General features: G+C 44.2%; 1 protein-coding gene across 5 annotated transcripts in view; it reads left to right on the top strand.

The window, feature by feature from the left end:
• The window catches only part of GRIP2 (glutamate receptor interacting protein 2), a 243,624-nt gene that overhangs the window by 101,575 nt on the left and 127,978 nt on the right, over positions 1–14,071 (top strand). For 4 of the 5 annotated variants that reach the window (XM_071756020.1, XM_071756023.1, XM_071756024.1 and 1 more), the window contains exon 1: positions 9,013–9,178. The exons of the other annotated variant lie outside the window; for it this stretch is intronic. In XM_071756020.1, the coding sequence (XP_071612121.1) occupies positions 9,028–9,178 (151 nt within the window). In that variant the 5' untranslated portion in view covers positions 9,013–9,027. Of the gene's footprint in view, positions 1–9,012; positions 9,179–14,071 lie in introns of those variants that run through there. 5 annotated transcript variants of the gene reach the window in all.

Raw genomic sequence — 14,071 nt, 5'->3', positions numbered from 1 at the left:
CAGTCCCTGTCTGGTGATGCTTTTAGAATTTGTTTGATATCAATCTTTTTGCAAAGCCTGTCATCCTGCTCTTATGTTACTTAAAAGTTAAATTAAATAAAGAGTCAAAATGCTTTTTGTTGGCTGTTTATCTGTTTAGTCCCTGGAAACCTTTCTGCTCTCACCCTCCCTAAGGTACACAGCTATTTATCTGTTGTTCGAAGGCGAGCACCACTTCTATGCTTCCTGTACATAAAAGGAAGTTAAATAACTCTTTCATCCTTTTGGTTTTTCTTGGACCCTTCACCCCTAAGAAAATGTGAAGCCAAGTGGCATCAGGGAAGGCCTCTATAGCAAGCAGTTTATCCATGAAATGCATTTATTTTTAATTGCCTCATTAAGTCAGGTTGTGATGGATTATACGACCTTACCCAATGCAATCTGACATAACGGGATGCTGTCAGGGGTTCTGGAATAACAGAGTGATATTCACTTGAGTGGGGTTTTCTTGCTTGTGTTTATAGCCGTGTCGATCACTTGCAGTGGTTTTATGCATTAAGAATGCCTTGGCATGAGAAAAGGCAAGGTCATTAATGCTTTTTGTCATGATTACTTGATGGGCTTGTTGTTCCACCAGGAATTAATGCCTTGCTGATAGCACAGGAAGGAGGCGTGGGGTTGTCATGCTGTGGTGCAGTGGGATGGGTGTTGGGCTCACAGATTTCTGATGGCTCCTTTCCAGGGTTCCATCCATCAGCTGTTATCAGGGATCACAGCTGGTAAAAGCAGAGCCATTCTCTGCAACCCACAGATTAATTTTCAGTTGAGGATAACGGAGATATTTTAAATTCTTTGACTAATGTTTAATAAACATGTCTTGACTAGGCACCTCCACACCACGAATTTGTTCCTGAGATGAGCACAGCAAATGGAGGTGTCATGTCTGAGGCAAAGCTTGCTTGGGAGCTGGGGCTGGATTTGCTACTCCAGCCATGGGGGAACAGAGCCCTCTCTCATTTCCTGGAGTGTGTTGGTGGCTTCTGTAAAGGAGAGATAGAAGAATATTCTCCTCTGTCTGTGGTCGATGAGTTTTGTAATTCTCAAACTTTTTAAATAAGACTTCTGGCTACTTAAGTGCTCAAAATATCTCCTTAAAAAATTAGAAGTAAACCAGCTCTAAGCTCCAGGTAAGTCATCATGCTGTATGTGTTTTCCAAACCTTACAAAAAAGACAATAGCAGTTCTGCACACAATTTCTTTTGTCTTTTCTGCTTCTCCCTTAGAGTCCCCCAGTTGTTAAATCAATTTTTGGATTCAACCCAAACTTTTATTTGTTCCTTTTCACTTATCCTTTTTTCCTACCTATCCTTTTCCAGAATAATTTCTAGTGAATGAAGTTTTTGGGAACAGTATTTCCATGCATAGATCTGACTGACCCTGCACAACTGTCCCTAAATGTGATACCAGTGTTTTTTTACATCATGGGTGGTTCTCTTTAATTACCCAGAGCTGGACTTGGACTTGGGTAAAACCCCACTATGTGGAAATGCTCTTACAACTGTTGAATAGGAGGGCAGGTTTTGACAGCTGAATCAGCCATAAACCTTGAAATATGTCATTTAGGGCTGTTTGTTTGTTGTAATGAGTCTCAACTGCCACAAACTATTTTTTTTCAAAAGTTTAGAGCTTTTCTGCTTCATCAGGACAAGGGAATTCTTCAGAATCTCTTAAAATTGATGTAGCACTGTCTGTTCTCCTGCAGTAGTTACTGCCATGGGTTTTTGTGAAGGAAGTACATGGAGGTAAGGTTATTTGCATTAAAGCTCAGCAAGAAGTTGATTTCTGTAGCAGTTTGTGAGACCAAAATGCATTCCACATCAGAATGCATCTGAACTTACAAATTTTCCGAAGAAGTTGAAATTTCACAGTATTCCTCATGAAAGCCCTGAAAGGTGTTTCTAGGAGAGTAGATTGCTGTCTGGCATTTCCTTGGGATTTTGGCTGAACTTGGCATTATTCTTGTTAGCTTCATTTGTGCTGCTCAGCAGTAATAGACTGAGAAAATTCATGTCAGTTCAGATTTGCAGCTGTTGGGGCTTGCAACCCCTGCAGCTCTGTGGATCCCTGTGCTTCCAGACCAGGAATGAACTTGCAGTTGTCAGTTGGGGCTGAGTGAGCTGCTTATCCCCACAATCAGTGTGGCCACTATGGCAAGTGCTTGTAGTGTATGAAGTGAAAACACATCTGAATGCCCTTTTTGCGCTGTCTCCAGCATCTCTCTGGTCCACACTGCCTGCACAGCCTGAGCCATGAGACAGCTGACTCTATTTTCCTTTCTCTTGCCTGTTGAGATTACCCTGCCAGGCACCCAAACCAGTTTGCTGCTGAGCACTCTCTATGTTGTGGCTACTGTGGACTTGAAAACCTTGGAGAAATGTAGTAAAGCCAGGCAATGTTAAGGCTCCCATGGATGTCTGTGAAAAAAGAGCTGCTTCTGTCAAGTTTTTTTAGACCTTCCAGTCCTTTGGTAAAGCATATGTTTTATCAGAATCTGCCTTTATTTCTGCTCCTCCTCTCTCTAGTCGTTCATCTCCTCCTTCCCATTCCCACTCTTTGCATCTTCCTTTGCTTTCATCCTGGAGTTCTGGTACCAAATGCTGGCATTGGGCTGCCAGCTCATCATGAGCAGATAGACGTGGTGTGAAAATGCAAGCCCATGAAGCAGTATGGAACTGTGAATGTTTTTCTGGGGATGCAGAGGAAGCCATGAAGCTAAAACTTAATCCTGAGAAATTCCACAGAACTTTTATTGTAACAAAATTCTTTAGCAAGAACTGTTGTTTGCTTGAAACTTCTGTGCAGTAATTATTTTTTTTCAAGAAGAGCTTCAACTTCACCTGAGTAATCTGCAGTGATTACAGGACTGAATTTAAATGTCTGGGGAGAATATGCTAAACTTCACTGCCATTGGTGACAAAGTTCAGTAATACTTACCTCTGCAAGCTTGGGGGTTTAGACATCTGATTTATTTGGGTTTACTGCAAATTACACCCCCAGGGAACTTAGAATGAAATAATCTCTAGCGACAGTGCGTGGTGTGGAAATGTCCTTCCTGAGCCATCACACTGATGTATGGCTTTAATGTGGAAGCAAAGGCAGATAGGTGGGTCAGAGCAAGTGGAAATCACACTGAGGTTTGGGTTTGGCTTGGGTTTAACACTGGAGAAAAAAGTAAATGGAAGAGAGAAATGTGTTCCAAAAATGTCATTCCTTCTGTTTCTTAACTCTCCAGGATGGTAGTGAGGTAACTCGGCTGCTTTGACCTGGAGCACAGCTGTGGATTGCTCTGTGTTGCAGTGGCATCTTTTCAGAGTATTTTGTTTAATCCCCTTGGTATCCTACCAGGATAGTTGAGCCTCTGAACAGCTGTAATAAGCCCATGACTTAATTTCCAAATAGTGTCTCTTGAGAACATTAGGAAGTGGTGGGGCTTAGGAGCAGTGAGCTGGCTGCTTCTCACTGGGGACGGCAGCTTCAAGGGTCAGAAGACACTGTCATTAATAGGGAATGATGAGCCAGCTGGGAAGCTCTGAAAAATGAACTGAGATGCTGGGTGGAAGCTAAGGAAACAGGGGGAAGGCAGTGAGTAGCTTGGGAACAGCTGCCTTCTTGTAGTCCTCATCACAAGGAGGCCCTGGCCACAAGGATCATAATTTGAAGGAGCAAATGAAATCTTAGATCCTTGTATTGCAGCCCTGATCGTCTCCCACATCCTCTGCTAGTCCCAGAAACACTGAGGAGATGTTTCAGTCACCAAATGTCATTTTACCTGGCTGTTTCAGGGCTGCAGCTCTCACTCTGTGTAGGGAAACCATTTTTTAGTGCTGTACAGATCATACAGCAGAATTTGGAGGCAAGAAGGGCACTGCAGGTGTTGAAAGATCTTGTGAACTACTGTCAAACCAGTGAAAAAAATGAAAGTAATTGCAGGACAGGACCTGTGCAAGAAAATGTGCAACTCAGAAAAGTTCATATTTCACCATTTCCCATTACAAATGGCCATTATCTGTTCCCTGGTTCCACCATTGTTATTATTTTGAGTGGAAATACAGTGGCTACTCTGAGGCACTGAATTTTATGCATGTGGCTGGTACTGTTTTCGTTGTCTCTCTAGCAATTGCAGCCCTTTATTTATCCACAGATATTTTTGAACAGAAGTGTTTTCCTGCCCCAAATAAACAAACAGCCAAATGTGCACCTGATGCTTTTTAAATCCTGGAAGCTTTATTTCCTTTTTTTTTTTCTTTGGTGGGGAGGTGATTTGATTTGATTTCTGTATTTCCTTGAAATAAGCATGAGCTGAGTGTGAGTGGCTTGGAGTAGCTGAGTGAATCCTTAATTGCTCTACCTATTGGGGGAAGATTTTGAACCCCCCAACCTTCCTTTCTGTAGCTGCAGTCAAGCTGCCAAGATGCTGTGTACAGGTGGCAAATTGCCAACATTATTATCTTTCTCTGTTGCTTTGATTCATTGTCATGTTTATTATTTTGTAGTAAAGCCAAAAGCCCAAACTAATTTGCATGAAATGCAGCAGTTGCAAGACACTAAGTGGTTGTCTTAAAATCTTCTCATGATCTTTGAAGGAGGTGGAGAACAGTGGAAGGAAGGGAGTTAAAAGGGTGTCATCAAATCTTGTAGACGGGGTGAGTGCCAGAAATTGGTGTTAAACAGTTTAAAACTTCATGACATGAAGACTTAACAGCAGTGCTGCATGGTGTGATTAATAACTGCAGCAAGTGAGATGCTCTTTTGTGCTGTCTCTAACCCAGTAGAAACTCAATTATGCAACAAGCAAAGTGCATCATGGTAGAGAAGGATCAGTCAAGAGTTTACTGGTGAAATTATTACTGGAGTAGGATACATCCTCTTGTTTAGAGGTATTTGCTCAGTGCTGAATGTGGATGTGGTGTCTCTATGATGTCTACACTGCAGAAGACCCATGTGTTGCATTTGATAAGAGAGAACTGTGCTGCAGCAGTTGCTGATGGATGGGTTCACCTGTTGGTTTTAGGAACTGGGGGCTGCCTGCCAAAAAACCAGGCCAAGGCTTGGGTGTTCCTAAATCTGTCAGCTGTAGCTTGGGCAGACTGGCAGAGGCAAACAGGACTGTGTTTCTGCATCCCTTACTCCTTAGGGTTTTCCCAATGAAAACATCTACCTCCCTTTTGTGTTTGTGGCAGATGTGCTTCACCTGTGTTTTATAAAATTTAAGGGCAGCAGCACTGGCTTCTTTCCTGTTTAAAAGTCAGCTGGGATGCTCCAGTGCTGAGAAATACCTGCCAATACTTCTGGTTAGGAAGCAGCCTTTTCTGTGGGGTGTAGGGCTGCTCAGCTGTCAGAGGGCATGCAGGAGCATTAAGTGGGGGCATGAAAATGAGGATTGCCTGGGCTGAAGAAGAGCAGGAGGCTGTTCTCAGTCTGGGTGGGCAAAAGGCAGCTGCTGCGTGCTGCTGACTCATGTAATGACCCTTGTGCTTATGCTGTTCCCTATCATTTAACACAAAAATAAAACTACTAAATTGAGACCAATTTGAAATGTGTGTGGTTTGCTTTGCAAAACACTTAATAGCTGCTATACTTTAATGCAGGGACTGTGACTGGGAAAAGAGGGAGAAGTAAATAGTTTGGGTTAACTTAACAATATTAAGCTGTTACTATTGAACTTCCCTAGATTCTACCCAAATGCTGGCTCAAATCAAACAGTTTCAGATAATTTGTGAGAAACAGAAGGTGAAGCTAAGTGGGCACAGGACATGAAAGGAGTGATTATCTGAATAGAAACCAAACTATTTCCAGCACTCAGAGTTAGTGAGTTGCTTTGAAAGACTTTTCACCTCTTAAATCTTTAGTGCTTTGAGGCAGCAATTTTGGCCTTCAAATGAGTAGAGAGCAACTTGCTGCCCTGACTGCAAAATAAATTTCAAAAGCAGTGTGAGTGCAATCTAGAGGATTAGCAGCCAGGCTGGCCATTAAGTAGAAATCTTTCCAAAACAGGTTATTAAGAGAGTTTACAATTACTTAATAATGAAAAAGTAGCCCCAGATCTGTGGGGTTTTTTTTATAGGACAAGTGTAATGGTGACTCAGTATGGACAACAACTTGAATTGGTTACGTCAGCTCTAACTAATGACATTGAATAACAATAAAGTGATTCTTAGATTGGTTTGACATTATTAGTCTCATTATTAATTATGTAGACATGACAGCAACATTAGTGCTAGTATTAACTATCAAAATAAAATGGAATTGTACTCATAAATCTCACTGATGATGAAGACGTGAATGATTACAGCCATTCTACAAAGGAAAAGAGAGGAAATGGAGGGAGTCTGGGGTGGGAGTGAGATGGAGGCAGGGGGGAGTTTGGGGAAGGATTTCAGTATTCTGAAGATGGTGCAAAGTGGAATAGGACTAGGCTTAAAATCTGCCCCTGCCCTAGCTGGATAAGGTTGGGCTCTCCTGCATGTTAGCAGAATTATGAATACCATCACCTCTTGAGCCCTGTAGCCTGGGTAGCACTTCTCTTTTTTCTCTTTAGGACTCTGCTGTAGGCTTGATATCTCACCTGGGAGCCACTACAAAGGGCTTCTCCATTGTGCAAGGCTGGGACAAGTACCTTGAAGAGTTTGGATATTGCAAATGGCACAGACCAATGCAAACTGGGATGAGCACTTTCAGGAGCGGGCTCTGATGGGGGTGCTGCCCATGGATGGGAGGAAAGGGAAGCAGGCACACCCATCCTGCCTTGGAGAGGAGGCAGGGAGATCCTTGCTCAGCAGAAGTGCTGCCTTTGCTCCTGGGTAGCCCAGCCAGCTCTGACCATTGTAAACTGCTGGGCTGAGCCAGTGCAAGTTACCTCCAGAGAAAGGGGGAAGGAGAATTACACCTCAGATGGATGTGTGGGAATGGCACAGTTTGTGGTGGTGTAGTTTGCTCAGAGCTGCTTGTCTGGGGCCGTGCCTCATTAAAATCTGGGCACTAATGAGCTGAGAAGACTACATCTGCCAAAGCTTGCTGTTGGGGTCTGCTCTGTGGCAGTGCTGACATGGCCACATCTGGATGTGAGAGTTCACTACTGGAAGGGTTAACTGAGGCTGGTGGTGGCTGTCACTGATGGGCTGTGCCCTGCTCTGTGCTGGCCTTCTTGTGGGGGGTGGTGACCGTGGGTTGCATCTTACTCAGCAGTGAGGGTAATGGCTCTATTTCTAGTGTCTTAAATGAAGTGCATGATAATTTAATTTGTACATCCATTAATACCATCTACTCAAGGGTTTGTTCTTAATTATATCACTCTAAATGGAGTTTTAGGCATATTAACAGGCTCTTGGTCCTGCTGCCAGGCACAGCCATGTCCATCCCCCACATGCCTGCCTGGAAGTAGGACCTTTCCATTCCATTAACCACACTGCCCTGGTTGGAGAGGGCTTCTCTCAGACTTATAGTCATTGCCCCCAAATCACCTTTCCTCTCTGAAATGTCCAGGAGACAATCATGATGGATATTTCCTTGGCATCAGTGTGGGAGAAAGGACTGGGTGGTCTCTCTCTGCAGGCCCCAAGGGCAAAGAGCTTCTCCTGGCCCCGGGGCCAGGAGCTGCTTGAACTCCCAGTTTTCCATGGGAATCTCATCCTGCAAATAGGAACCAGGCACACAGATACCTTGGTAGGCTGGCCCAGGGTTGACCTAACAATTAGTGAACTGGTGATGTGACTCTGCCACTGGTTCTCATGGGTACAGGTGAGTTCATAGGCATCTGTCTTCAGTCATGTCTCATGGTCTGCTTCACAGCTGAGGAGCCAGCAGTAAAGGTCCATGTTTGTCATCTGCCTGACTCCCAGACAGCCAAGCACACAGGGTTAGTTTACCTTTAGTCTCCTGATGTTGAAAACTGTCACAAACCATTCTTTCATATAGAGAGCTCTTCTTACCCCTACCTGTGCCTTGGTTTGCAATGCCAGGGTGGCAGTAGTGGAAGGGACTCCAAACTTTCCATCTCTAGAGATTGCCATGGATGGGAGATCATGTCAGAGCTTCCTGCACCAGGTTCTTTCATTCTTCTCAGTGGTTTGGCTGGTATCTGAGTGCAGCTATGGCTCTGAGTGGACACTGCAGGCTGCATGTTGTTGTCCATTAAAGTCTGTTTAAAAATATCAGAGTTGTTTAGAAACATTTAGAGACTCTAAATTATTTGGAAAGTTTATAGAGGGTCTAAACTTTGTATATAAAAAGAGAAGCTTTTCAGGGCTGTATTCAGTGGTTATGCTAAAAATGTTTCGATGAGCTGCTTTGCCTTGCAGTGACTCAGTGTCTGCAGGAAAATGGGCAAATTACTTATCTCTTTCCAAAGATGTTGGTGAGGAAGTAATTGCTGAAAGGTGCTGGATAAACATGAGTAATATGCAAGTCAATGAAAGTCAAGGTTTTTTCCTTCAGACCACACAGTTATTTAGCATTTCTCATAGATGCAGATATTATTTGCTGTCTGCTTTAGCTATTTCTAGTCTTTGAAATGAAGCCAGAATTCTTTAAGACTCACTGCTTTTTCTGAGCTGATGCTGGCTCTTTTGCCTGAGGAGCATTTGAAATCTGCCAGAACGCATGTATTGTTGAAAACAGAAATTGAAAACCCTATTCAGGATCTGCTGCTCCCGTGAGTTATGAGCTTTCCCAAGTCATCGAGGAGAAGAAATGTCTGCTCTTGTTGTCTGCAAGAGCTGTGGAGGGACAGAGGCAAAAAAAAAAAGGGAAAAAAAATAAATATAAACCCTTCTTTCTCCTTCCCTCCCTCCTGCCACCACCCAAAATTCTCTCTTTGGGTGGAAGGAAGCTTTTGACACAGAGGCACGCATGCATGCACACACACGCGGGCGCTTTCGTGCCTCCCAGTGACCTGGCTGCTTCTAGCTGTCCCTCCTTCCCAGGGAGCTGAAGCTGCTGAGACACAGGAGCTGGGGAGATCCTGTCCTCTCTCTGTGGCCGTGAGACCAAATGAATAAAGTGAACAAGGTTTTGAAGATCCTTAAGTCATCAAGGAGGAGGAGGAAGAGATGGAGAGAGGAGCTGAGGGTGGAGGAGGAAGGGGAGAGACGGGAACTCTGTGACCCCCGTGGTTTGTGCCACCTGCACCTCTGTACCAGTGGTAAGGACACAGGGATGCTCCTGCTTGCCTGAAGATAACGTGCCTGTTTGGTATCTATTGCTTATGTGATTGGAGAGCTTCCTGCTGCTGGCCACTGCTGTTGTGCTTTTCAAGGGCTGGAAAGTATTGTTTGGAGAAATGGTAAGGGTAGCGAACTGGGTTTCCTGGGTCTCCTTATAAACCTTCCCTTGCTCAGGAGGGTGGCATTCTGCACATAGGTGGAGTGGGAACAGCAGGGGCTCTTTGGTGGGATGGTGTTCCTAAAAAGAGCAGGGAGAACATGTAGTTCATTGAGATTGTGTTTGTTGCATTCTGAGATGTTTAAGGCTGGATGTTTATTATGTATGTTTATGCAATAGAAAAGCAATGGAAAATGGACAAATTTAAGTTGCTGTTTTTCTGGTGGATGTTTTCCTCTGCAAAAGTGTGCTATACCCACAGGTGGTCTGGACCCAGGTCTTCTATATCCAACCTTATCTTCCAAGCAAACTGTGCTATGATTCTAATATAGTTGGAAATTATTCTGGTTTCAGTCTATCTATAAAAAAATCCAAACAATAGAAGCTGAGACCGATAAAAAGGGGTATTTACAGCATACACTGATATGTCCACAGCATACTTGATCTCTCTGTCTGTGTCTGTGACCCAGCAGAGGAAAATATGAAGTGCTGTGCACTTGGCCATCAGGCTCAGCTTCCTTCATTCTGCATTGCCAGCATCCATGGGATGTGGAGCGCTTATGAAACTACACTTAAGATGAAGCTATGCTCATGTCTAATGTAGGTCACTGATCTTTTCACTGTCACATTTGGTAGCTTGTTTGCAATAATACTGTTGCAGCTTTTGAGCATTTTATGGGCTTGCTCATTTTATTCCTCACCCACCTAATTCTGTTGAACTGCTTTTTTGACCTTGTCCTGGAGCATCTGATGGCCACATTCTTACAGGCCACTGCAGGCAGCAGGGTGGCTTCATTTACAGCTGGGGACCTGGGGCACTGAGATGTTCCTGGGTTACACAGACTGGGACAGGACTGGGCACTGACATCTGATCTTGAGGCCTGAGCCAGTGCTGGGGTAACCAGTACTGGTGACTGTCCTGCTCTTGGCTTCAGCTTCTATGTGAAAAATGCTTCGTGTTAAAAATCTGCTTCTCAAAGGCAGTTCACTTCAAATGGGTGAGTGGTAGGATGCCAGCAAATACAGAGGTGCAGGTGGCATGGACACAGCTCAGGGCATCTCTTTGTGCTTTCCTGTGCAGAGCCTTCATATAACTCAGTCCCATGTGATAAAAATTACTAGAGAGGTTGTTCCACTCTGTTGACTGTAAGGGAAATGTAAGTGACTGGCTAAGGTGAGGATGTTCCTTGTGGGCTGACTTCTGAGTGGCTTGTAAGGTTTTTGGGACATGGGTGTGTGGCTGTCTAAGAAAGTTTTGCCTGGCTGTGCTTTAAATGAAGAGCTCTTCTTTCATAATCTCTGTTACACTGGAGCAGTTTTTTAGCCTGAGGCTTTGTAAAAAGCTGAAACAATGCCTTTTTTTTTTCCCCTCAAAGTGTAAGATAGGCAATGGGTTAATGCCCCTCCTGCCATCTAGGCAACAGTGATAGAGATGGATTGCCAGGAAAAAAAAAACATCTGTAAAGGCAAATGGGGAAAAAATAGTGCATTCCCACAGTCAGGTTCTCTGCCAGCAGCTATTCCAGCCAGCTACATCTCCACAATAAAATGTAAATGAATGCAATAATTTATTTTGCAGCCTGGAGGCCTCGTGGTATGAAAAGATAAGAGAGTATTTTCCATTGTTTATATGGTGGAGGTGGAGTCTGCTACAGTCTTTCTGATACCTTGGCAGCATCTAAATGTTGCCTTTATTATTGAAAACACATATATGGGAGTCTAATATCTTAAAGAGATTAGCATGGTGTTTATAGAAGCATCAGCCAGCCCCCACGCTCTGCAGGCTCTTGGCATTCATGTGCCTTCTTCAGAAGCAGTGCACAAAACCCAGAAATGCTATCAGCTGGCCCAGGACTGGTAAAAAAGTGGGTTGTGCAAAGACAAAATGCAAGGAGTGAGGGGCCTGAAGATGTGGGGTTGTTGCTGGTCAGAGGGATGAGCAGAAGAGTCAGAGGCACACTGCTGAACTGCTCCTCTGGAACATGGGAAGGGGGAAAGAGGGGAGGGTGGAGAACAGAAGGACAGGGCAGTGGCATTGGGATAAGCTCTGTGTATTTAGGCATGTTTAATTGGTCTGTCAGTTCTTCATATCTCATGCATTTTCATAAAGAGTCCTCTTTGCCTCTTGCTTTATCTTTTTGTGGCTCCCTGGATTTCCCATGGACAGCCTCTACAGATCTCTTTTTCTCCCCCGTCCCCTCATTTCAAAGCACACGCTGAGTTGTCTGGCTCTGTGGTGTCTAAGCAGAAAGGCAGAGTAGGCAAAGGGGCTGCTTGGGATAGATTTGATATGGGGTGTCAAATATAGATACCAAATATAGATAGATTCGATATGGGAGGGGGAATTTTTGAGGAAAGAGATGCTCTCTTTGCAGTGGACTAGAGTGCTGAACATAAACCCACATCCCAGTCATGTGTAAGGTTATGTGGTATTTAAATCTATACTGGATCTATATATCCCCCTCAAAGCTGAGATAAATTTACTCAGTTCTGATTTTCCACCCAGTGTCCGCTACCTTAGAAATACTCAATTTCTAGGTTAAATAAATGCATTCAAAGGATGTTGCTCTGCCTTTCAGATCATCTGTGTTAAACTCCTACCCTTCCATTGCTAAGTGATGCCAGACCTAGTTACTTCATCCTCAAGAAATCCCCCAGGCGCATAATTAAAATCAAACCATCCTTGTGAAGCCACTGGCTGAGCTCCCCAGAATTGTTCTTGCTGTTCTTGTGGCTTTGAAGTTCATGAGAGCCAGGGCTTGGAGGGATGTGTGGACCCCTGGCAATGCAGCCCTAGCAGGCAGAGGAGATCAGGAGCTACAGTGATCAGTGATGGGCTCCTCAGCACCATTTCTGTCCCACTGGATCCCTGGGTGAGGGCAAATATCTTCAGATATATGCCTGGCCCAGCGTGGGACTACAACATGAGCCCAAAATTACATGACCAGGCTGTCCAAAGGGTCTGGGTTCTTTGGGTACCCTTCAGAAGTGTCTCATCATCAGGATTTCAGGGCTGGTTCCCTGGACATTGAGGGACAAGGCTCCTGGGAGCTCTGGGTCCCCCAGAGGAGGAGATGGGAAGATGTGCAGGTAGTAGACACCAAGTACAGGCATCTCCCCCTTGCCTGCTCTGGAAGAGACAGCTCTATCTCATGCCAGCAGAAGAGCAGCTGCCAAAAGGCCCTCTGTGTCCCATCAGTGGGGATGTTTTCACATAGCTTTTATGTGTTTTGTCATGATAGTTTGGTTTGTGACAATTTATTGTCCTGCAGGGTTGTCTCCTCTATTTATATCCTGTGGGTCTCATTGTACAGCAGTAAATCATTGCCAAGCTGATAGCTTAGTTTCCAGCAATAAATTTAGGTGCAGGAAGAAGAGATTTGTGTATCCCTATGCCTTTGTTTGTATGTGGCTGTTCATAGAGCTCCATGGATGCACAGACAGGAAGATGTTGTTTGGTAAGAGTGGAGATAACACAAAGAGTGTCTTGAGGAACCTCTAAATAAACACTTTTTTATATAGGAATGCAGGAGGTGGTTTGGACAAGGTATATCAGGGAAGGGGCAAAGACAGGAAAGAGGAAAAGATCCTTTTGGCAGAGTCTTGATTGGCACCAGGATGGGTTTACATAGACTGCACTATTTGGTCCTGGTCGTGTCCTGAGGATGGTGCTGGAATTCTGCAAACAGTGGTTGAGCAGCTGAGGTTTTAGTGCTGCAGGTCATGGGACAACACTGATACTGGGCACCAAGGGGCATTCTGGTAATGGGAGCAGTAATGTTGCTGTTGGAAAGAGGAAAGCCTCTGAGTAGGCATTGGTGTGGCTCTGAATTGAGGGAGATATATTTGTAGAGAAAGACAAAGGGTTCAGAGAAAGGCAAAGGCCAGAGACCTCAGTAGTCCTCTTTCTGCCTGTGCCCAGCAGTACTGAGTGTAAATGAAGCAGTTATTAGCAGTGGTGCTCATATCAAAAGATCTACACCGGTCTATTGAGCTGGAAAGAGTTGCCCTTTTTTAACCTTTCAAAGTGATTTCCCTCGTGGTGCCCAGCAGAAGGAGAAAGCTCTGTTTCCTAAGTGGTGCCCTTTCAAAGCCATGGCACCTCCAGTCTCCCTCTTTGCTGGTGGGATGGCAAAGCTGCATTATTTATAACTCCTCCTGGGCACCTCACTTGCACGTGGCATACACTGGAGATTCAATAACAAACGGTTATGGGATGTCTGACTTCCAGCAGAGACAATTGTAGAAAGCTTTTTATCAAACACAGTGAATCTCTTGTAACCAAAAAAATTTTGCTGTGAAAATAGTGTTTCAGCATTTGCAACACTTAAAGCTGCCTTCATCTAGACTGCTTGGTGCTAGAAATTAATTAGCTGATAGTATCCACTTTAGAATAAAGAAAAATGTTTTCATGTCTTTGCTGAAGGCTAACATTTACAAAAATAAAAAGTGAATGAGTTCCTTAAATCTCTGCAATCTTGCCCTGATAAATATACTTCCTTACTGTTAAGGTGAGTTCCTGTGTGCCTCTTTCTCACCTTTCGTATAATGTTGAGCACTAGAGAGTGGCTGAAGTAAGGCTGCAGGTTTCAGGTTTCAGAGAACTGGAGTGATCAGATTCAGTCCAGTCCTTCCATCATGGGGTCACCTGTAATAAAGTCCAAGGAAATGGGTAAGAGTCAAAATGTGTAATGGGATGGACAGTCTTTTTTAT

The sequence above is a fragment of the Heliangelus exortis genome, chromosome 12 (assembly GCF_036169615.1).
Source record: "Heliangelus exortis chromosome 12, bHelExo1.hap1, whole genome shotgun sequence".
Lineage (NCBI taxonomy): Eukaryota > Metazoa > Chordata > Aves > Apodiformes > Trochilidae > Heliangelus > Heliangelus exortis.
The sequence above is the reverse complement of the archived record's forward strand: the minus strand, read 5'-3'. Positions and strand labels throughout refer to the sequence as shown.